Here is a 26,006-nt window from a genome sequence, read left to right as displayed (position 1 = left end):
ATGGTCATTATTTCAAAAGGTTGGTATGATAAATTTACCTGTGGCTACAAGAACATAATTATGTGATTTTCAGAATAATTTTCCAGTGAAAATTGTGTTGAGAAAATTTTATTCATAAGATATATTGAAAATGATACTCTCCACAATTGATTTCTCGAATATGCTCCTGTAGTAGCAATATTAAGAGAAAATTTTGAGAAATATTTTGTACTTATTGCATGCTAATTCTAGTCCATTCCCAGAAGTGAATGCGACTAAATTTCAATTTATTAGTTATGGTTGTTGCCATGACTATGATTTTGGTAAATATATATTTCACCATGACAAGAGAAAAAATTACCACTTGAAGTGGGATAATATTCTGAAGATAAATGTCCCGAAGTACATTTGACGAATCAAAATTATAATATCATTTTCACATGGTCAATTTCTTTAAACACCCTGAAGGTGTATGATGATTGATTTAATTAACTTTTCTTCCTGAAGAAGAAATGAATGTTAAATATTTGGGATCAAAGGATTATGGTGATGATATTTGTCCCATAAGAATTATGGTGACAATGATATGTGTCTCATTAATAAGTGCTACTACATATACTATATTCCAGTAAGAGAGACAAACACAATCAATAGTTGTGCTCAAGTGATTGAAAACTCCAGAAGAGTCACTACTATATTTTTTCTTGTAGGAGAAAAATTTATCATAAATAAAGCACTACTTTTTACCATGTCTCGAAAAATTTATTGAATTTGAATATCCAAATTGAGACACTAAATGAGACAATGACAAAGATCATGTTTAGAAATCAAATGAGATAAAGGTTAATTATATTATAATAATCATTCGAGAGAAAAATGATTATCGATATAGTTGTCTTCATTCTCATTTGATTTATAATTATCACCTGCAGTAAACCAGAAGTTTATTGATCCCAATGGATATATGATTTGACAAAAGTGAGAATATTTAAGAGCCGACAAGTATTTATACATACCCCCTTTATATTATATATGGCTCCAAAAGAAATTTAGAATTTATGTCGGGTATGAATCACTTTTTACGATTAAATATCGTAAAATATTTGATGAGTGATCTATTAAATGATTTATTTATTCTGATGAGTTACGATTCCGGACATTAGGGGGAGAAAGAAATCAACCGAAAGGAAATCACCTGAAAAATTATGTATAGAAGTTACAATTCATAATTATATTCATGTAGTGGAGAAACCGTTTCATATGTTTCTTCACATTCTTGTAGTAGTGGGTGTTTAATAGGATTGATGTTCATTTAATCTTGTAGTACCTATATATAGAGGTACATTGACACCCTTTGTAAGGACTTTTGTATCTTGTTGGAATATAAGGATATCATTCTCCCTTTCTCTACTCCTTTCTCTAATACTTCTTCAATTCCTATTGTAGTATTTCATTTTATTAGTTTTACAACACGTTATCAGCACGAGTCTCTATTTTTGAGCAAAAGGCGAAAACGGAGCCTCTACCGTGAACAAAAGTGAAACACAAGGTTTTGCCAAAATTCTACCCGTATTTCTTCAAGTAATTTCTGAGGTAAATCTTTGACCCACAAACTTATGTCAATTTCTTATGGCTAACATTTGAATTATCGCAAAAAATACAAGTGCCTATTGCTGAACAATCACTAAACACAAACATATACTGTTTGACACCTTTGAGGTAATATTTCTTCTTTTAATTCTATTTATTTACATTTAGAATTATTCGTTATAGATACTTATATTCTGATGCATTGAATTTTGGAGATGCTATTATAGAAAATCAATTATATTTGAGGATCTACTTGTCCTTTGAAATATTTAAAGAAAAAGATTCGACCACCTGAAGATGGTTGTTCTTTAACGAAAATATTTGGCCACTAGAAGATGGTCATTATTTCAAAAGCCTAGTATGATAAATTTACCTATAGCTACAAGAACATAATTCTGCAATTTTCAGAATTACTTCTCAGTTGAAATTGTGTTGAAAAAATTTTACTCATAAGATATATTGAAAATGATATTCTCCACAATTGATTTCTCTAATATGCTCCTGTAGTAGCAATATTAAGAGAAATTTTGAGAAGTATTTTGGACTTATTGCATGCTAATTCTAATCTATTCCCAGAAATGAATGTGACTAAATTTCAATTTTTAGTTATGGTTGATGCCATGACTATGGTTTTGGTAAATATATATTTTATCATAACAAAAGAAAAAATTACCACTTGAAGTGGGATAATATTGATGAGGACAAGAAAATAAGAATTCTGAAAATAAATGTCCCGAAGTACATTTGACGAATCAAAATTATAATATCATTTTCACATGGCCAATTTCTTTAAACACCCTGAAGGTGTATGATGATTGATTTAATTAACTTTTCTTCCTGAAGAAGAAATGAATGTTAAATATTTGGGATCAAAGGATTATGGTGATGATATTTGTCCCATAAGAATTATGGTGACAATGATATGTGTCTCATTAATAAGTGCTACTACATATACTATATTCCAGTAAGAGAGACAAACACAATCAATAGTTGTGCTCAAGTGATTGAAAACTCCAGAAGAGTCACTACTATATTTTTTCTTGTAGGAGAAAAATTTATCATAAATAAAGCACTACTTTTTACCATGTCTCGAAAAATTTATTGAATTTGAATATCCAAATTGAGACACTAAATGAGACAATGACAAAGATCATGTTTAGAAATCAAATGAGATAAAGGTTAATTATATCATAATAACCATTCGAGAGAGAAATGGTTATCGATATAGTTGTCTTCATTCTCATTTGATTTATAATCATCACCTGTAGTAAACCAGAAGTTTACTGATTCCAATGGATATATGATTTGACAAAAGTGAGAATATTTGAGAGCCGACAAGTATTTATACATACCCCATTTATATTATATGGCTCCAAAAGAAATTTAGAATTTATGTCGGGTATGAATCACTTTTTACGATTAAATATCGTAAAATATTTGATGAATGATCTATTAAATGATTTATTTATTCTGATGAGTTACGATTCCCGACATTAGGGGGAGGAAGAAATCAACCGAAAGGAAATTACCTGAAAAATTGGATTTTCTCGATCCTCATACAAAATAACGTGAACTGGAAGTTCAAGAAATTATTCATTTGCAGAAAATTGCAAACCAGTTGTCAGATATATTATCGACTCCAAAAGAGTTATTAAATCAACTATTCCTGCAGGAAATACCTTGATTAAAATTAATATCCCTGAAGGACATGCACAAGTGTTACAAATAAATTTAAGACCGGCTTACTTAAATAAGGTATAAATTGATTTCAAATATCTCCGAAAATTAAATAAATATCATGACAAAATTCAATCTCTTGAAGAGGTCGCTCCTAAAGAGCCAACTCCTGAAGAGAATGAAATCATAGAAAATTTAATTGGAGCCTAATAAAATGTAACACTTGATATTATAGAAGTTGATGAGGATCATGAATGTAGATCGGTTAATGAATGTCGGTATAGAAATGATTGTTCAAAATGGAAAAATACGATCCAATCTGAATTGGATTTAATGGTTAAAAGAAAAGTTTTTGGACCTATAGTCCAAACACCTGAAGGTGTAAAGCAAGTAGCCCAACAATTTTCACAAATATTGGGATACCAATGATCCAATATGTCCATGTGTTTTTATTAAGAAAAATGGATCAAATTTTGTGATAATTGCTGTATATATTGATGATCTAAATTTGATTGGAACTCCTGAAGAGATTCAAAATAATGTTGAATATTTGAGAAAAGAATTTGAGATCAAAGATTTTGAAAAGACAAAATTCTGCCTTGGTTTACAAATTGAGCATTTGAAATGTAAAATTTTTGTCCACCAAACTGCATATACCCGGAAGGTATTAAAGCGATTTTATATGGATAAAACACATATATTAAGTATTCCAATGATCGTCAGATCATTAGATCCTAATAAAGATCCTTTTACATCGTGAGAGGAAGATGAAGAGATACTTGGTCCTGAAGTACCATATCTCAGTGCAATTGGCAAAGAATATTGGAATGCGACGATTAAAAGATCTCAAATGATGTTTGCATCAGGGGGGAAATTAATACACAAGAATAGTGTACTCTTTTTCCTTCACTAGGGTTTTTGGTCCCACTGGATTTTTCCCTAGTAAGGTTTTAACGAGGCATATTCTTTATGTAATGGACATCCAAGGAGGAGTGTTATGAAACAATTAAAAGTATGGATGTCCCTTTGTATTCCCAAGAGGATTAATTCATGATTTATGATTACATTATGTATAGAAGTTACAATTCATAATTATATTCATGTAGTGGAGAAACCGTTTCATAGGTTTCTTCACATTCTTGTAGTAGTGGGTTTGGCATAATACAAATCGAGATAGGAATAAAACTAATAAAATAACGTGCTGAAAATGGATACTTTTATATCATCCACTAAAAATACTTGTCCCATAAGAATTATGGTGATAATGATATGTGTCTCATTAATAAGTGCTACTTTATACACTATTTTTCAACAAAAGAGACAAACACAATCAGTGGTAGTGTTTAAGTGATTGAAAGCTCCAGAAGAGCTACTATTATATTTCTCCATATAGGAGAAAAGTTTAGCATAAATAAAACACTACTTTTTACGATGTCTCGAAAAAATTATTGAATTAGAATATCCGTCGAAAAGGATATCAAATTGAGACACTAAATGAGACAATAATAGAGATCGTATTTAGAAATCAAATGAGATAAAGGTTAATTATATCATAATAACCATTCGAGAGAGAAATGGTTATCGATATAGTTGTCTTCATTCTCATTTGATTTATAATCATCACCTGTAGTAAACCAGAAGTTTACTGATTCCAATGGATATATGATTTGACAAAAGTGAGAATATTTGAGAGCCGACAAGTATTTATACATACCCCATTTATATTATATGGCTCCAAAAGAAATTTAGAATTTATGTCGGGTATGAATCACTTTTTACGATTAAATATCGTAAAATATTTGATGAGTGATCTATTAAATGATTTATTTATTCTGATGAGTTACGATTCCCGACATTAGGGGGAGAAAGAAATCAACCGAAAGGAAATCACCTGAAAAATTGGATTTTCTCGATTCTCATACAAAATAATGTGAACTGGAAGTTCAAGAAATTATTCATTTGCAGAAAATTGCAAACCAGTTGTCAGATATATTATCGACTCCAGAAGAGTTATTAAATCAACTATTCCTACATGAAATACCTTGATTAAAATTGATGTCCCTGAAGGACATGCACAAATGCTACAAATAAATTTAATACTGGCCTACCTAAATAAGGTATAAATTGATTTCAAATATCTCCGGAGATTAAATGTCATGACAAAATTCAACCTCTTGAAGAGGTTGCTCCTGAAGAGCCAATTTCTGAAGAGAATGAAATCATAAAAAAATTTAATTGGAGCCTAATAAAATGTAGCACTTGATATTACAGAAGTTGATGAGAATCATGAATTTAGATCGGTTGATGAATGTCGATGTATAAATGATTGGCCAAAGTGGAAAGATACGATCCAATCTGAATTGGACTCACTGGCTACAAGAAAAGTTTTTTGGACCTGTAGTCCAAACACCTGAAGGTGTAAAGCCAGTAGGATATAAATGGGTATTTGTGAGAAAAAGAAATGAGAAAAATGAAATTGTGAGATATAAAGCAAGACTTGTAACCCAAGGATTTTCACAAAGGCCTGGATTTGATTATGATGAAACGTATTCACCTGTAGTGGATGCTATCACATTTAGATATCTTGTGAGTTTTGCAGTACATGAAAAATTAGATATGCGTCTAATGGACGTCGTTACTGCATATTTATATGGGAATCTTGAAAATGATATTTATATGAGAATTCCCGAAGGATTCAACATGCCTGAAGCATGCAAATCAAATCCTAAAAATATTTATTCTATTAAATTACAAGGGTCTCTGTATGGGCTCAAACAATCTGGACGTATGTGGTATAACCGTCTCAATGAATGTCTGACAAAAGAAGGTTATACCAATGATCCAATATGTCCATGTGTTTTTATCAAGAAAAATGGATCAAATTTTGTGATAATTGCGGTATATGTTGATGATCTAAATTTAATTGGAACTCCTGAAGAGATTCAAAATAGTGTTGAATATTTGAAGAAAGAATTTGAGATCAAAGATTTTGGAAAGACAAAATTCTGCCTTGGTTTACAAATTGAGCATTTGAAAGGTGGCATTTTTGTCCACCAAACTGCTTATACCCGGAAGGTATTAAAGCGATTTTATATGGACAAAGCACATACATTGAGTACCCCAATGGTTGTCAGATCATTAGATCCTAATAAGGATCCTTTTAGACCACGAGAAGAAAATGAAGAGATACTTGGTCCTGAAGTACCATATCTTAGTGCAATTGGTGCACTAATGTATCTTGCTAATTGTACAAGGCCTGATATATCATTTGCAGTAAATTTATTAGCAAGATTTAGTTCCTCGCCCACAAGACGACATTGGAATGGTATTAAACATATTTTTCGTTATCTCCAAGGAACAATAGATCTTGGTTTATTTTATTCAAATAAATCCAAACCTGAATTGGTTGGTTATGCTGATGCTGGGTATTTATCCGACCCGCATAAAGCAAGGTCTCAGACTGGTTATTTATTTACATATGGAGGCACAGCCATTTCTTGGCGATCTACAAAGCAATCACTAGCCGCCACTTCATCGAATCATGCTGAAATAATAGCAATTCATGAAGCCAGTCGAGAATGTGTTTGGTTAAGATCAATGACCCACTATATCCGGAAGAATTGTGGGTTATCCTCCGGAAAAGAAAATCCTCCAACTATATTATATGAAGATAATGCAGCTTGTATAGCTCAATTGAAAGGAGGATATATTAAAGGAGATAGGACGAAACATATTTCACCAAAATTCTTTTTTACTCATGATTTGCAAAAGAATAGTGAAATTGATGTGCAACAAATCCGATCAGATAATAATCTGGCCGATTTATTTACCAAGGCATTACCAACTGCGACATTTGAGAAATTGGTGAAGAGTATTGGAATGCAACGATTAAAAGATCTCAAATGACGTTTGCATCAGGGAGAGAAATTATTACACAAGAATAGTGTACTCTTTTTCCTTCACTAGGGTTTTTGGTCCCACTGGGTTTTTCCCTAGTAAGGTTTTAACGAGACATATTCTTTGTATAATGGACATCCAAGGGGGAGTGTTATGAAATAACAAAAATGTGGATGTCCCTTTGTATTCCCAAGGGGATTAATTCATGATTTTATGGCTACTTATGTATAGAAGTTACAATTCATAAATCCATTCATGTAGTGGAGAAACCGTTTCATAGGTTTCTTCATATTATTGTAATAGTGGATGTTTAATAGGATTTATGTACCTTTAATCTTGTAGTGCCTATATATAGAGGTACATTGAAACCCTTTGGTATGACTTTTGTATCTTATTGGAATATAAGAATATTACTCTCAATTTCTCTACTTCTTTCTCTACTTCTTTCTCCAATATTTCACTTGATATTATAGTAGTTTATTTGATTAGTTTTATAACAGAAAACACATTTATAAAAATATGAGATAAAATCTTGTGGGACCATCTATTCTTTTCTTCATAACTTCCTCATATGTCAAATTAATTTTGTGGGACCACCTATTCTTTCCTTCATAACTTCCTCACATGCCAAGTTGCCAATAACATTAATTGCATTTTATTTGCTTCTAGTTCCTAGATTTCTTCCATCATTTTCAAAATTATATTTTAGTCTCTACTCTTGTTTTTTTTAAATTAAACTCTCATGTAGTAATGATTGCAAACATTTATATTCTTAAGTAAGAAAAAAGCGAGAATGCATCATGCAGTGTCAAAATAATTTTTATTTTTTTAATTCTTTTATTTATAAAAAAAAAAATTCTAACGAGTGTCCCCGCAACATTGGTTAAGATATGTAAATGACACCTTTTTTTTTTTTTTTTCCAAATCCTCATACTTGCAATCTCTCTCCCCTTATCACCCAGCTCAATTATCCAAAAAACAAAAGACACCTAATTTACTAAGTAATATAAGGTAGCAGGTATATCAATGGTATAATAAGGAGTTTCATACATTTTTAGGTACTACGTGCACATGTGATGCAAATATTTTATTTGTCAAATAACATAAGATTTCTTATTAGAACTCCACTTTTATTCAAGACATCACTCTTGAACAGGAGTGCAAAAAATTGGAAACGTAAACTTTTTTTCACGGTAAAACCGTATTCAATTCATTCAAAAGTTATAAAAATATAGCCAAGTTCTTAATTGTTCATTACTTTACAAAATGATACTTAAAGTAATGACGAAAGGTTAAATTAACCACAACAGTTAAATTTTCTTGGAATTAAACTAATTTTATGAAGAACTGAAATAGAGTAGTAGTACAAGCATTTGTTATTACCAAAAGGTTTTAGGTGATTTAAGGATAGAACTTTGGGGATATGTATTTTTTGAAAAAAAACATTTTGATCTTAAATTTAGGATTTGGGAGAGTAAATGGATAAATGGATGGATCATGGTTTACACTATCCATTTAAATGACATCCATTTAGATCCATTTATTAAATGGTTTTAATTGGATTGGATCAATTTGATCCACAATCCATTTAACTAAAACCATTTATCAACCATATATCCATTTTGCCACTTCTAGTACAGACTAAACAAAACAGTAAATTTTTTTTTTTTTTTGCATGCTACCATGCATAGTCAGCACGGCAGCCAGAAGCGAGTTTTTTTTTTAACCAGGACCTCAAAGTCTTCTAAGGAACTGGAAATACGTCAAACTTGTATTTGTACAAGTCGCAGCTCGTTTCTAGAGAAGGAAAATGCAGTTATAGATGACATTAACGTGACTGATGGATGATGTCAGTTTTAGTTGTGAATGTATGGTCCTCCAAAATTAGTGGGTACGAGTCTGTCATCATGGAAGAATGGTGATTCAGAAACAGACATATATAGCAAAGTCCCTTGCTTATGCATGGTTTCAAAGTTTATTAATCTAAGCTAAACTCATTCAGAATTGGTTTTCCAAACCAAATTGAGTCTGTACTGGTTCACCGTGCTGGCTATGCACAGTACCGGGCTGACTTTTTTGGGAAAAAAACTCACTGTTGGCTATCGTGTTGACTGTGCACGGTAGCCGGTGGCCTTTAAAAAAAAAAAAAATTCATTGTCGTATTTAGTTAGCACAGCAGCTATAGATTCGTACCACTTCCGTGTCATAGCTATATTTGACGGACTTTTCTTTTTTTTGACGTATATTTTGAGAAATTAGCCCAGAACCCACTGCCGTGTATTGCTTCTAACAAACCTTTTTCATATGTTGATATAGTGATTGAATTGCTTGTCAGAAGAGACATGACTAAGATCTTCCAAGTTTGTAATCTTAATATTTCATTCGCCCCATCACATGAATGCTTCAGCCTTTGTTAACCAAATTTTTTATTTTTGCATGGGAATACAATTAATGTGTGCAAAAAGCTCAATATAAAAGTTCAAATTAAAAGTAAGATAGAGGCTATCAAAGTGTAACTTATCATGCAATTTTTGTAAGCAAAGGTTGTTTTTAGAGGTATTTTTGAAAAACTTTACTGTAGGAGTGTGTATGAAATTTTTTTTGAAATATTTAATATATTATATGGATGAGATATTTTTTGAGTTATTGTATATTATTGTAGTATTATATTTGAAAATTTGTTTTTGAAAAAATGGCCACTTGTTATTTCAACAAACTATGTGGGAGGTAAGTGTAATTTCGCCTTTGCTTACTTGCAGCTATACAATTTATAAAGAGTTACCAAAATTGAATTCATTTCAAATTTCCTAATTTACTTTCTTCTGTTAAACCCTTCTTTATTAATTACACCTGCCAACCCCTTAACCCAAAACCCATCGCGGTTGCCGGCACCTGCAACGGCGAATCCCTCCCTGTCAAAACCCCACCTTCTGAAAACATACGCGTAGAAATCTGTTTCTGTAATCCAGAAAATACAGAATAAATATGGATGATGGAGAAGGAGGTCTGAGTTTCGATTTCGAGGGCGGTCTTGACGTGGGCCCCACTCATCCTACGGCATCCAATCCGGTAATCCAACCCTCCGATGCCTCAGCTACGGGCACCGGTGCCTCCTCCGCTGCCGCTAATATTAGTAATAATAGTATGAACCCCTCAGTAATTCCTCCGGCTGCGGCGGGCGTGGGGGCGGCGGCTCCAGATGGCGGAATGGGTACAAATCAGAGGAGGAGCTTCCGGCAGACAGTTTGCCGGCATTGGCTCCGGTCTCTGTGTATGAAAGGTGATGCTTGCGGATTCCTTCACCAGTATGATAAATCTCGGATGCCGGTTTGTAGGTTTTTTCGGCTTTATGGGGAATGTCGTGAGCAGGATTGTGTGTACAAGCATACTAATGAGGATATCAAGGAGTGCAATATGTATGTATCTTTCTTCTGTTTTTCTGCTTCTTGGTTTTTTTCTTTTTTTAACTTCTATTCTTGTTCTTATGTGGCCGTATACTTGGCGGTTAAATTCTTTTTTTTTTTTTTTTAATTTGCGGGGATTGTAATTTGTAAAACTTACAATTGATATTGATAATCAGTTTTGTAGGCTGGTTTGATAATTTGTGGAAATTGGGAAATCATGTTTTCTGCTAGAATTTTATTGAGTTTTGGCTCTTGTTGGGTTTAACTATAGTTTAAAGTATGAAGGAATTTAAAAGTTCTAGTTCTTTTTAAAGGTTAGATTTTGGAAGAGTGAAATTTTAGGAATTGAGTTGGAAATATTTATTTTGGTTGCTTTGTTGTCTGCCTAACTACGTTAATTTATTCTTTCTGGGGTTATTCCTCCTTGCTATGTTCATGTCTCAACAATGCCACCTTTTTGCTGGAATTTGACCTTTCTCTCGTATATATCTTGTTCCTTATCGGGAGCATAACTTGTAGCTAAGAGAAAATTATAACTCCTATAAATGAAATTTCCATTATTCTCGTATTTGTACTTTTATTTGTCCAAATCATGTTATTTCTTCAGCAAAAGATACAAACAAGAAGTATTTCACAAGCTGGAGCAATTTCTAAGTGATTGAGATGTTGTTCAATGTCTCTTCTGATGGATGGTTGTTTTTCACAGGTACAAATTAGGGTTTTGTCCAAATGGTCCTGATTGTCGATATAGGCATGCAAAACAGCCTGGACCTCCACCTCCTGTGGAAGAAGTCCTCCAGAAGATTCAGCAATTGACTTCCTACAACTATGGAAATACAAACAGGTTTTTGCAAAACCGGAATCCTAACTATTCACAGCAGTCAGAAAAGTCTCAGTTTTCACAAATACCCAATGGTGCAAATCAAGTTGCAAAACCTACTACTGCAGAGTCCCCTGCCTTGCAGCAGCAGCAGCAACCACAGCAGCAAGGTCCACCGCCACAGCAGATCAGCCAGGCTCAAACACAAAATCTTCCAAATGGCCAGCAAAATCAAACAAATAGAATGGCAACACCCCTGCCCCAAGGAACATCTAGGTGTGTTCAGAGTAACAAGGTCTTGGTCTTCTATTAGGTCATGTAATGAGGCAGTGTACTTATTTATGGACGTTATATATAAGGGTTGTCCTACATCAGCTGTAATAATTTTCTTGAGAGTCATGGTAGCAAACATAATTGGTTATACATCTATTTTTCTTCTGCTACATTCTTGGACAATGATGTATAAATGAGCTTTTGCTTGTTTTCCTTTGCTTTATCTTGTTTGGCATCTCTATTTCACTTTTAGGGGAGTCTTGTTTGAGTATCTGTTATTTCTTCGGCATAAAATGCTATAATTAATTGACATGTTAAAGGAATCTTTATTGAGTCTACATAGTTATCGATGTGGCACGTTTAGGGTTCATGGAATTGGAAACAATCCCAGAAGCATGTTTTATCCTAGTTGATCTAGGTTTATAGATTACCTTTTCAAATAAATGTTCCTAACATGTTCAGTTACTTGTTTATTTCTGTATTTGGTTCTAGTCACTGAGTAGGACAAATGTGTTTGATGACCTGACAGGGAAAACTTTACAAACTCAGCCGCATACTTGCCTGTAGAGATGTCATATTCTGGTAGGACTCTTGCATTAAGGATGACTTCTTCTTAAGGTCACAAATAAGAATTTTGAATATTACATAACAAAAGATGCATCCTCTTGTAGGCTTGAGGCTTCTAGATGATCAATTTGATTAATTACCAAGTTCCTGTCTAATATGGACTTTTTTTTTGGGTTTTCTATCAAACTGTTTTGAGTCAGAACGTCTGCTGGTTTTTTTTTTTTTCCCTTTTCCCCTTCCAGTTGACTTGTCTTAGTTCTTTGCTCACATGACTTGTTACCAGAGAAGATTCTTCTTGTTGAGTGCCATGTGCTTGCTTTCTGTGTCACATGCTTTGTATTCCTCTAGCTTTATCAAATTTAAAGAACAGGTTTATTCTTGTTTCCGTAGGTTGTATGTAGGTAGTTCATTTGCAAGCTTTATGTTTACTACTACAACTAAGTACTCATTTAATGTACATGTGTTTGGATAATTGTTATGTTGCATTTTGCCTGCCTCTGTTACAAAAGCCGAAATATCACACGTAGCCTTGTTTTATTTTTCATAGAAAAGATTCATTGCAGGTACTGGCCTCATTTATTTACATATGAATTGTAATCTCTATGAGAATATATGGTTGCTTTTTGGATTTTATCTCCAAAACTTAGTAATCTTTTTATGACCTATTTTCTTATTGGGTTTCCTTCTTGCCATTTTTACTGGTGATGAATGTTGCAAATGTTTTAAAAATGGTCTTAAAATTTAGTAACCATTTAATTTTGTTTATATGCATACTTCTCAGCCAAATTGGTTTGAATCAGTTTTTCCTAAGAATCTCCTTTTATCACATTCTCCTCTGATTTTTATGGTTATTTTTTTGTTGATGAAATTGGAATAGAATCCTGTGTATATTACAGCTTGATGGAATATAATTGTTTCTAATCTATGTGTTTTTTCCTAAGTTTGTATGCTAAATTTTTCTTTGTTGGAGCAGTCAAGTGATTTGATTTATTTGACTTGTGCTTGTTGTATTTGTCTTTTCTTTCTGAGTTATTTTGCTGTAAAAGTTTCTTTCTTAAAGGAATGGATTGACATGACTTATTTGCCTTGTAGTTGTTAGAATTTGTGCTTAAGTTGAGATTTTTTATGGTACTATGATGTTATCTTTCTAGGTACAATTAGCATGTAAAGTTCTGATCTTTCATCGTGGACCTGGCATGCGGGATCTGTCCGATGGTCAATTACTTGAAAGTTTATTTGCAGCTGTTTCTGTATATTTTGACTGATAGGTTCCTTTACTCTGAGGACAGTGGACTAGTTATCCTAGTGGTGTACACAATTTGTCTTTTAGGCTTGTTTTCTGTATATATGAGTATGTATTTTGGATGTAACTGCTACAGGATTCAAGTCAACGAGTGGGTTATGGAGTGGTAATATTGTAGTTGAAAAAGTTTTAACTTCTTGAGAAAACTAAAGTCTGTTAAGTAAAGTGTAAAGTTTTGGATAGAACGGGTTATGGTGATTAAGAAAGATTTCGACCTTGAATGAGCTAAAAGCAATTGGTGGCCTGTCAATTAATGGTTTTTAAGCAGGCTTAACTAGAAATGTGTTGGAAGAGGTCTTGTTGGATGAGAGTCTGATGATGATTGTAACACCTTTTATTTCTGACATTGGTTACTGGTAGGATGAAAGCACTGGTGACTAAATAGGCCTGGAAGAATGTGGAATTAATAGCTTTGTTGTGCTTGGACTCTTTCAAGATCTTTGAGAACTTGAATCAAGCGGGAATTGGGTCCTATTTTTGGGGAATAGACTGAATCACTAGAACACTTTTTTGAGATTGAGGGCAAGGGATTAGTCTAGGATGGCTTTCCTAAGCTTTATCTCAAGGATGTTGGAATGGTATTTAGGATGTTTTTCTCGAGGTATGTTCTTCAATTTGGCCAATGGTGTCATGTTTCTGGATCAATGTTCTTTAGAAGGGGACATCTATGCAGATTAAGGATCTTAGATCTATCAGCTTGGTCTCTACTCTTTTTAAAGTTTCGACTTGAGTATTTTTTGCAAATGTTTTGAGTTTGTAATGTTAAATTGCAATCATTGAAGATAAGACTGATAGTGGATGCCTGTCATGTAGCCAACGAATTGGCTACAGAAGTCCAGGACATTGCATTTAAAATCAACCTAAAAGTCAAATGACTGAACTGTATCTTTTGGTCATCAGTTTCAGAGAAAAAAGGTTTAGCTACAGGTGGCAAGAATTCCTGGATGCCTCTATTGGTGACCTAACTAGTACTTTGTTTAGAAGAAAAATGGTGGTTTTTACTCTGGATCCCTTGTGGACAAGCTGTACCTTGTGTAATAGGATTTATTGGATTCTGTAAGTTCTTTCCCCCGTGTCATGCATCTAGTTTGAGAGTATAGTTATAGAAATTCCCACTTCTATCTTTTCCCCCCGTAGTTGTTCCTTGACAAATTTGTTTGGGTACTCTTCCTTCTAAAGCCAGAGCTTTTAAATGCTTTTCCTCCCATAGTGGTTTATCAACAACTTTTCCTGCTAAAACCAGAGCTTCTACATGACCAGCAGGAAATGGAAAAACAAATCTCTTTTCCATGGATAGAATCATGGCTAATGATTTTTGACATTTTTGAGGCTTCAAAGTTTCAGTGTGTGCCACCTAATTATTGTTCCCTCCAAAGTCAAATGGTCATGAACAATTGAAATTATCTATTTGATGATACTGGGTGGAAATTATTAAGAGGCACCATGGGGTTGCTGCCCAAGAGAAACTAGTAGTCATCTCCTTATGCAGTGATCAGCTCTATTGAAAAAATCAGCCCAAGTTAGACTTTCAGTGGAGAAGTGGGTATATATCCAAAAGCAAAGTGTGGCCTAGAATTAAGAGTTGATTTTTTCCTGATTCTAGTGGTCTCCGCTGGAAGCTCCATTGTTTATGGTGCTTTTCTTGGTGGGTAAACTTTTGAATGTTTTGGAAAGAGAAAAGTTAGAGCTGAACAGATAACCCGTGCAGGATTGTTTTCAGGGACATTTCTCTGCTTCTTCACTCTAGGCTAGTGCTTCTAGTGTGCATACTGATATGTCATTGAGAAAGAAATTGTTTTATAAGCTGTTCATTCTCATTCTCTTTGGAGGATTGTTCAATTCTACTTATTTGTGTCATCTCTTCTTTAATGAATTACTTTTTGTTCATGTGAAACATGAACTTATTTTCTTTGCTGTTTCCTCAGATAATGGGGAGTAAAGAGATAGAGCCATGATGATGTTGTTGGCTCTGCTAGATAATTTTCTTTGGCAACATGTTTTGCCTTGCATTGGGAGTCGGTCTTTTTCGACTGATTGTATCACTTTGAATTAAGTTGTTAAGACTGTTGCTACTTAGTACCTTTTGCAAACTGAAGCAGAGGGATGTGGATGCATCTAAGTCTAATTTCTGGGAGATTGGTAAACTGTAAGCAGGTAATCTTAGATTGCCGCATAGACACATTAGATTTGTGTGTTTGTCAATGATTTTCCTAATTTGAGAGGCCAACTGTACATTAACTTATATAGTTGAAATCTGGGATTTGAATGCTTGTTTGAATGGATACATTAAAGTCTTAGAGCCAATGTCTTAGTTCTGTTCTTGACTTTTTCCAGCTTTTTGTTATGCATTGTCGACCAAAATCATGTGATGTAATCATTGGGCCATGCATTACTATTTTTGCATCGAGTTACCTCTGAAGCAGAATATTTTATTCTACTCTTTGTTTAGGGAAAATAGGTTGGAGTCCTGTATTGTCTTGACAATGACATTGAAGAGCTTTCATATGGCAATAGATTCTGTTCATCTTGCTTCCACCGCTTGAACCATTATGTTTGTGACTTTGCATCTCAGAATAGTTTTCCTGTACAGTATGGTGTACCACAAAACTAGTCTCCTCTAGTGTAGTTCCAGTTTATTTCAATTTAGTTTCTTTGCTTGGGAAGAAATTAACTATGATTTGCACAACAAAATCAATCATTAGCTTGCAGTGACATTGGATGTTGATAATCCTTGCTGATTGTAACTGGGCAATCTTTGGTTTTATAATTCATGTGCTTGATGTTCTTATTTGTTAATGGATGAATGCCTCAAATGCTTGTTCAAAATATTGTCCTTTTGGGACGGTAAACCGGAGCTTCCTGCTTTCTCTTTGGACAAATTTGGTTGTCGTTAAAATTTTGTTTACTAGCCTCAGGTTCTGGAAGACAGGGTTTGACTTGGAACACACACTTCATTTTTATTATTTCTGGTGACACACCACTAAAGAGTTCTCTGGGTGATGAAGATGATTATTATTTCTGATACACAATATTAATAGTGTTCTAGACGGGGAATGAAGTTGAGATGAGAATAATATGCTTGCTTTGCTTTCATGGGCATTGACTTGAAGTTTTATGTGTTTTGACTGTTTTCAAATACTATCAAATGAATCCTTCGGTCATTCTGTACTCTACTAACCTATTAAAAATAATTCGAAATGCATATTGCTTATGGCATTGCAAAAGTTTTGAGCTAAATTCAGAAAAAGCAATTTTCCCTTTATTTGTGCTTTTTCCATGAGCTATTTTCCTTGTGTCTCTTAGTTACTTTATTTCCGCTTATTTATTTCTTAGTCAAAAAAACTTATTTTTTTTTTATCATAAATGAAGTATAGGTACTTTATAGTCAAAAGTTGCAACCGTGAGAATTTAGAATTGTCGGTACAACAAGGAGTATGGGCAACTCAGAGGAGCAATGAGGCCAAGCTAAATGAAGCTTTTGATTCAGTGGATAATGTTATTTTAATTTTTTCAATTAACAGGACCAGACATTTTCAGGTTGGTTGAATTTAACCAAGCTGTTTTTGCCTCTACAAGTGTTGCTTGTCTAATTTCTCCTTGGTTTATAGGGCTGTGCAAAAATGACATCTAGGATTGGTGGTTCAGTAGGCGGTGGCAATTGGAAGCATGCACATGGAACTGGACATTATGGAAGGAATTTTTCTGTGAAATGGTTAAAGGTACCATGTTAGTGCCTTGTCTCTTCTAAAACCATCACCTAAATGTTGGTACTAAGTTCTCTGCAACAATTGTAATTCTTCTCTGCATTTTGAGACCAATAGAGCTTGCTGCTTCTTTTTGGTCTAACTTTTGTTTTCTATCCAATTGAAGTCAATTACCCATGAAATGAAGCTAAATTGTATAGTAAGCTCTCTACCCTTTTATTGTTCTCCTTTTAAGAACTCTACTCATCCTTTTTCTTGTTGTAACCAACCCAAGAATTTGTTATTTCTAATCTTAAGATTCTTTCTACAACATCTTTCTCGACTAGAATTTCAAGCAATTGAGAGCTACTCATGACAAGACTGATAATTTTTGGCTTCCAATCCTATGGTCTCTACCATGCTGTAATTATTCTACAGCTGTCTTTTAAAGTTTATGAGGATGACGCAAAGGATACTTGACTATTTTAACCTATTAAGATATTTATCTTTCTCAACTGTTATTGAATGCATTTATGTTCTCAAAAAATGGGGAAAAAAGAATAAAAACAGAAATAGAACCTTATGTTGCACACGAACTATCTTTAACCTCTATTTGTCTGTCTGTTCCATCCATTTGTCTCTGCGAGTACTGATTGCAGAGCTGGGAGGGTGTGTCTAGGACATGCTTTTCATTTATAGAGTTAGTGGGCAATCCTCAAAGAAGCTTGTAGCTCAACAAAATTCTTTCCCCAAAGTGTTATGTAATGAGTGTATATGGTGCAAGGACATAAAAAGATAATAAACCTCTGCTGTAGTTTTAGCTTGTATATGTGAAAAATGAAGAAAAAATGAGATTTCAAAAAGAATTCATATCTGAAATTTTTATGCACAAAAGAGGGAAAGAGAATGAACTAGAACAAAGCAGATTTTATTCATTCCAAGGAAAAGAAAAGCCAAAGTTTATTTATTATTCCTCATCTATAAATTTCCAAATTTTTATGCCTAATACACCATAGATAGTTCGAACTGTATAGGAACAATAATCAATTTTAGCTCGAATGGTTTGTAGAAGAACCCTACCCCTTCTAATCCATTCGACGCGTGCAATTTCTTTTCCATCGATACGACCTGCAATTTGGACTTGAATTCCCTTTGTATTTGCTTGTTCAGTTAATTCAATAGCCTTTTTCATTGCTTTTCGAAATGAAACTCTATTCTTCAATTGTCCAGCTATATATTCTGGAATGCTGATATATCAATTGAAAATGGGTTGGTATCTAGACACTATAATTCTGGGTAATGATCATGTACAAAGGTCCGTGTTGTTTGGTTTCATTTTCTCTATTTTATATCTTAGTTACGGGTGTTTGAAGATAGAATTCCTGCATGCTTCTCAAGCTGCTGATTTCTTGATAGACGATGTTTCTGAATACAAGACTTTCTTACTTTGAGGTGGTGAGTGTTATCAATGTCAATAGATCAAAACGATCCTTATGATTTGGTTAACTGTTGAGAATTACTTTTTTTAACATCACTCATGCTCATCGTTCTAGTTTCATGTCTAGATGTTTTTGCTTTGTTTTTTTATATGCTTGGAAGATTAACCAGATCTTACCTTGTGTACATTCATACAAACATCGTTTGCTGTCTGTTCTAGTCTGTTACATTTCAAAGTGCTCTTTTGGCAATTTGAAACCGGAAAATGTTTGGATGGGAGTGTTTTTGAAAAACTAGTTTTTCAAATACAATAAAAATTTTTAAAAAGTATTCTAAAAGGTAATCTAAAAATTAGTTTAAATTTTTTAAAAATTTTAAAAAATATCTCAAAATATATTCTAGAAACTCTTCTACTCTTAAATATCCCAAAATAATTTCTAAAAATATCCCAAAATATACTTTAAAAACTCTGTTATAGCAAAATTTTTCAAAAACACCCCCAAAAACAACTAATAGATGACTAGTCATGTATGTTGTATCTTGAACCTTTTTTTTTTTTTTTTTTTTTTTAAGTTTCATTTTTGCTGGAATATGTTAGTAAAATTTGTTTTATTTGTTGAAAGTGCCTGGATCTTTGCTGTTTATTGCCAAAAGTAAGTTGATATACTTGCTAATTTCAAATTGACTTGCTTGAAAAATAGGGGAAAAAATAAATTTATCATGCCACCAATTTGGTAGACCTGAGTAATGTATGTGATAAGGCCAGAAGTTCTGTTTCTGTGTTCGTGCAGCTTGAAAACTCTCAGAGAAACCTTTTTTTATTTCTTATTTCTTTTTTTTTTTTTTTAGGGGGTCAATTAGAATGGCATCTGTTGAATTCAAGCTCAATAATTTTTGGCCTAGTTTTTAACTCGCTCTTATTTAAACCCCAGCACTGTCATTGCTTTGGTGGTTAAACTATATTAGCTTAATATGTGGCAAGTAGTTGTGACTGTTGGTATAAGTTGTACTGTGCATTAGTTACTTGATTCTCCTTGTTTTGCAGCTCTGCGAGTTGTCCTTCCATAAAAGTCGTCATTTGAGGAATCCATACAATGAAAATTTGCCGGTGAAGGTATTAAAAGATAATCTTTTTGCTCTCACATGCACTCATGAGCACACAGACATCTTCTATGTTCTAGAATTCTGTCTTTACTGCTATCTTCAACTTAGATTCAATTAGTTGTTGTTCAGTTGATTCAAATCTGACCATCAACACTGTCTTTTTGAAGCTGAAAGAGGAGTTGATAGGTGAACTAAGAAACACTTGAGAGGGGATGAGAAAAAAAAAAGGTGAAGCTGAGAGTGCTAAAGTTTCTATTACTTCATTTTCGTCCAAAACTACTCTTTGGGCAAAGCAAATATTTTAAGAAGCAAACATGTCCAATCAGTTTAACTTCTGTCTCTCCTCTACTCATTACATATATAAACATATGAGATAGATAGATGCACATTTATGCATGTAGGTCTGGATGCGTATGTTTATTCATCTAACTTCACTTTGTTATTGTACTCTTTTGTTTGTAAAGTCATCTCATTTAATGATGTACTTGAGGAAACTGGTTATCAGTTTTTCATTTGTAAGTTCTGTGCAGTCAAATGATGTACATTGAACCAGGAATTATACCAGACTGCCTGTTTCCAAAAAACTGATTAGAAACCCAGTTTGATTTCCAAAATAAGACTAAAACTGATTTTTAAGAATTAGGACAAAGGGAAATCTAGGAATTACGCCCAGTGAAACAAGGAATTACTGCTTAGAACATTGGTATTACATCAACTCTTGTAATTGAATGTTAGAATCTTCTTATACAGTTACTTACCTCTCCTCCTGGAGTGGAGGTGTATGTTGTGCAAGGCAACTAGTTGGTATTACTTCACTATAAAGTAATCCTCATTCACATCAGCTTGGCACTTAATTAAAAGAGCTGCACTCCAGAGAATTTGACAAGAGGAGTCCTAGTCGTTCAAGTGGCATGAATCCCAGGGAATCCCTTTTTTTTCCTTTTTCTTTTTCCATGGAACTTTTTGAGTTCATTAATAATAGAAACAATAGAACTACTCATTCTATTAAGAACTTTGTGTATTTATGACCTCATCCTGTTTTGTGTAAAAGTTACAAAAGTCACCTCTAGTTTCAAACTATTACATGCCTCCCTTTTTGTTCAGTATTTAGGATGAATTACCTCCATTATCACTAATTTTTTATGCATAGAAGTACATTGTCTAAATATTTTCAATAAAGCAATTTAAGAAATCTTATGCATTTTCCATAACAACCCCCCCACTTTCCCACTACTGCCAGTACCTCCAAAGTTGGTTGAAGAATTACCCCCAGAACCCATGAATACTTCCCTTATTTTCCGCCCCTCCATTGAGAGCTTTAATTCGCTACCAGCTTAGCTGCAATAAAGGATTCGAGCAAAAATCAAGTGATAGCCAGGGATCTTATTGGCCTGGATCTTCCAGTAAGATGAAACTGTATCCAAGCATTAAAAATGGTCAATGTTATTATCTTTTTTCTAAAGCTGAGTGGAGCAGTTGAAACGGTTCTTTTGAGATATTTTTGTTGGTTGTGCATAAATTGCAAAATCTGCACATCTAAAACTTTTTGCCAACTGAGTTCGTACTGTGCATAGCTCCGTCTCTAAACCTGCAATTTTGAAAATGTTCTAAATGTGCAATCCAAGAAAGTAGTTGTAAAATAATGGGAAAAAGTCATACGGGGTCGTATCAGATGTTTAAGAGGGACATTTCAGATTCTGCCAACATTGTGACATCCCAACTGACTGGTAATTTGATCTGAACTGGGTTTATAATCTATACATCCATGCATATCCTGAAATTTAAAAAATCTTTATCTTCAAATTAGGATAAAATCTTGAATTCTCAAACTTAGTAAACTGAAAAAGGCTGGGAAGACTACGCTTTTCCTTTCTGTATGTGTACTTCTGCTACTAATATCGCTTTGTTATGTGTTATAATTATGTTTTCTTTAAAGGAAAAACTGAACCTTGGAATCGTCAATGGGCTAATTGCAGAGTGTTTCCCAGTTTCCACAGAATACATTGTCTCTGAGAAGTTTTATTATGTTCCATCAGACTTTTTCGGAAGTGTTTTGTTTGGCTTTCTTTTATAGTAAAAGTCTAGTTTATGAATCAAGTTCTTGTTTGTTGTGTGATTTCAGATAAGTAGAGATTGCCAAGAGCTAGAGCCATCTGTTGGTGAGCAGTTAGCCTCCCTGCTCTATCTTGAGCCAGACAGTGAACTAATGGTACCATTTTTTTTTTTTTTGATAGTTTTTACTTCAAGGTACCTTTTATGCATTTTGTGTAGGCATCAGCATTTTTTTTTACCTTCTTTTCCTCCCTCCATACTTAACGAGAAAACAGAGGTGTTTTTCTGTGTTGGTGAGCAGTTAGCCTCCCTGCTCATATTCTTAAGTTGTCCATCAAATTAAAAAACAAGTACGGTTTAATTTACTTACATTGACTGGTTATGTCATTTCCAATTTTTAGGCAATCTATTGTACATTTTTGATAAAATCTTAAGTTATGTCTGTTTTCTTTACTCATGGACACGTATTCATTTGATATCTACAAATACAAGGTGGGATTCCCTAACGTGTTATATACATTATTTTTTCTGGAATGAGCTGTATAGATTTTATGCTCATTTCTTGGGCAACAAGTTGTAGTCACGCGTAAAAAGGCTTTAGTCTAAGGGAACCCCCCACCCAAAAACAAAAAAAATAAAAAAATAAAAAAACATTTCCTTTTCCTCTAAATCCAGTTTTCAGATGAAGTGACATGATGACCTAATGCATAACTCGTATTTCTAGTTAATGAACTAGGAATGCTTTGAAGTGCTTGAGAAAATTTAGTGTTATAATTATTGTGCGAGTAGGATGTGCCTAATTCAGTCTGTATTGAACCTTTTCTGCCTGTAACATTCATAAAACATAGTGAGACCAGGATTAAGATGATTCATCAGGAAAGGTCTTTGTAGTACAGTTGAATGCTGAAATTTTGTGAGTTGAATGATACTGTCATCGTCTATGCTTCTTTCTTTGAGTTCTTGTATATTTTGTTCTAGCTATTAAACTTCTATATGATTGAAAAGTGCCAGCCACATGCAGACCTGCACGCTAATGTCTGCATATGCAAAGGTTTTTTCAATATTGTTAGTACTACAGTTGTAAGATCCACACATAAAAGCTGGTTGCAATAGTAATGGGGCACAAAATACTTTATTCCCATGCTGCAAATAAAGCAATTTTTGCAGCATAGAAATTGGAAGCTGCAAAATCTTTTAACTAGTTGTACTGGGTCGAAGTGATTTAAGTGGTCAACTTTTTCTTTCAGGCTGTTTGGGTTGCAGCTGAGTCAAAGAGAGAGGAGGAAAAGGCAAAGGGTGTCCCGGAAAATAGAAGTGAGAACCCAGATATTGTCCCATTTGAGGATAACGAAGAAGAGGAAGAGGAAGAAAGTGAGGAAGAAGATGAGAACTTTGGCCAGGTCTATGGGGCAGCAGCTCAAGGCAGAGGTAGGGGTAGAGGAATGATGTGGCCTCCTTTTATGCCTTTGGCACGTGGGGCCAGGCCACTCCCTGGAATGCGTGGCTTTCCCCCAGGTATGATGGCTGGTGATGGATTCTCATATGGTGGCATGACACCTGATGGTTTTCCAATCCCAGATCCATTTGGCATGGCTCCCCGTCCTTTTGGTCCATATGGCCCTAGATTCTCTGGTGATCTTGTTGGTCCTGGACCTGGAATGATGTTTCCTGGTCGGCCTTCCCAGCCTGGGAATTTCCCAGCCGGTGGATTTGGGATGATGATGGGTCCAGGAAGGGCCCCTTTCATGGGTGGACCTGCTGGCGCAGCAGTGCAACCAAGATCTGGTCGACCAGCTAGTATGCCCCCAGTGTTTCCCCCTCCATCCTCTCAACCATCTCAAAATTCAAATCGGACTAGGAGAGATCAGAAAGCACCAACCAGTGATAGAAATGACAGATTTAGTTCCGGTTCAGATCAAGGCAAGGGTCAAGAGATGGCAACCTCAGTCGCTGTAACTGATGATGACTTGAGGCATCAGCAAAGAGGGAAGGCTGAAGAAGAGGACAAGTTTGGTGGTGGAAACAGTTTCAGAAATGATGAAAGTGACAGTGAGGACGAGGCACCGAGAAGGTCGAGGCATGGAGAGGGAAAGAAGAAAAGGCGTAGTCTAGAAGGAGATGCTCCCAATGGCTCTGATCTGCAGACATGACTTGCGAGGATAAAATCACATCGAGTTTGAAATTTTCTTGATCTGAAATCATCTCATGTATCTTGCAGTGAACTAGAAACATCTTATTTGTGTTGCAGTGAATTGTATTTTGGGTTAATTTCACATACCTCCCTGAGGTTTTTTACAATTGCAGAAAGCTCCTCTCAAGTTTTAAAAATTACACCTACCTCTCATGTTTTCACTATTCAGTAACATTTTAGGCTCAAAAGGTTATACTTTTTCTCAAAATTCCTATAATACTCTTGAATTATAATTCACAACAAAAATATAAATGAAAAAAATGGTTCATGATCTCTATTTCATTTATCTTTATTTTTTATTACTATTACCTATCCATCAACATTTAAATTACCATTAAATAAAAATTTATCTTTGTTTTGATGTTCTTCTTTTACCTAAAAATTTTTAATGCAAATCATCGTATCAACAATAAATGTTATATCAGATATTCAAAAGTTTGCCAACAATTTTATATTATTATAAGATTTTACTTCATACACAACAATATTCATCAATACTCCTACATTTTAATTTCATGGCTGTCATCTTTTTAGTGCAAAATAATCTAAACCATCACTAGTGATATCAATATCCAATATACTCCGTTGACATAGAATTCAAAATCAATCAAATTCTCTCTATAGGAAAAATATCAATAGTTGTAAATCAAAAATAGAAACAGAATGCATTTATAAATATATACTAAAAACACTTTTTTTCATGGCAACCGTAACAATAGAACCTATATTTAGTTCCTATTCCACTTCCTATCCTTAATTTTTATTTTTTATCATAATCACTATCATCATCTCCATCTAGTTTGATAATGAAATTAGCACTCAATTTGTCATTTGACAATTTCAATTTGCTAATACCTATAAAAAATTGGAAACAAAAATGGGTGCAAGGAAACTATTACTAATAATAAAAAATCGAGAAATGGGAATAGATACCAAGCTATGTAAGTATTGGTGATTTGGTGTGTATGGCAATTTTATTAGTGGCGATAGTACACATTTGGTTGATAATAATAAATAAATGAGTTTGAAAAGAAAATAGATGTAGGAAGAAGATGATAGATAGTTAAATGGAAAAGATTGTTATTTGAATAATTATTGGTTGTTAATAGGTGAGAGAGCTTTAATATTTGATAGAATTTTTCAATGAGTTGACAATTAATGAAAGGCATTGTTGTCTTTTTATCACACCGAAGGAGGTTTCCATAATTATGTAAACCTCAAAAGAGTCAAGTGAAATTGTCGAAAATCTCAAGGGTGGTTTCTAAAAATATCCCTTGTATTTATTGCAATTTTGGGATGTAGAATGCCAACAACATAAAAGTTCTTCGATCATGCGGCCAATGACAATCTTTGCTCTTCTCAATTCCACATTTCCTTTCCTTTCCTTCCCTTCATGTTGAGTGGTTCTATTCATCTATTTACTATATTACTTTGTTGTATTACTTTTTTTTTTTTTTTGACAAACGATACCAATTTTATATATATTAACACTTGAAATTACAAGAGTTAATTACAAAACGGGGTAACTACCCCCATATCTTTCCTAGCTAGTTCAGATAACCAAGATGGGAATGATCCCTCCCATTCAATTATCCTAACTGACTTAACTGCAAATTGAGCCAAAGCATGGCTACAAGTATTAGCAGTCCTGGGAATAAACAAAAACACACAACAGTCAAAGTTCTTCTTCAAATCTTCAATGTCATCCAGGATCGTTTGCAACATACAATCCTGTCTATTGCTTGAGTTGATTAGGCTTACCACACATTTGCAATCAGATTGGACCTCTATTGTAGTCCATCCTGCATTTTTGGCCATTTCCAACGCACTCCTTATTGCCATTGCTTCCTCGATTGCTGGTACTCCTCTCCTCCGGGTCACGATGCCTTTAGCTTTCACTATCTTTCCACGCCAATTCCGCGCAATGATCCCCAGGCCTGTCCGGACCATCTTAGCTGAGAGTGCCGCATCCGTGTTTATCCTTATCACCCCTTCTTTAGGTGGTTCCCATATCTGTTGTGATTGCCCA

At 34.1% G+C, this 26,006-nt stretch overlaps 1 protein-coding gene across 2 annotated transcripts; it reads left to right on the top strand.

The window, feature by feature from the left end:
* The first annotated feature begins 9,954 nt into the window (after positions 1-9,954).
* On the top strand, positions 9,955-24,084 carry LOC113708879 (30-kDa cleavage and polyadenylation specificity factor 30-like). Of its 2 annotated transcripts, XM_072064473.1 has the most exons (8): positions 9,955-10,559; positions 11,254-11,643; positions 16,885-17,047; positions 17,119-17,229; positions 19,676-19,744; positions 21,671-21,739; positions 21,857-21,943; positions 23,034-24,084. In XM_072064473.1, the coding sequence occupies exons 1-8, from the start codon at positions 10,129-10,131 to the stop codon at positions 23,934-23,936; spliced, it is 2,223 nt and encodes a 740-aa protein (XP_071920574.1). In that variant the 5' UTR covers positions 9,955-10,128; the 3' UTR covers positions 23,937-24,084. The 2 variants fall into 2 exon arrangements, with proteins under 2 accessions (XP_071920574.1, XP_027087366.2); XM_027231565.2 differs by lacking the exon at positions 21,671-21,739.
* The last annotated feature ends 1,922 nt before the right edge of the window (positions 24,085-26,006 follow it).

This window comes from Coffea arabica, chromosome 9c (genome assembly GCF_036785885.1).
Source record: "Coffea arabica cultivar ET-39 chromosome 9c, Coffea Arabica ET-39 HiFi, whole genome shotgun sequence".
Classification (NCBI taxonomy): domain Eukaryota; kingdom Viridiplantae; phylum Streptophyta; class Magnoliopsida; order Gentianales; family Rubiaceae; genus Coffea; species Coffea arabica.
The sequence above is the reverse complement of the archived record's forward strand: the minus strand, read 5'-3'. Positions and strand labels throughout refer to the sequence as shown.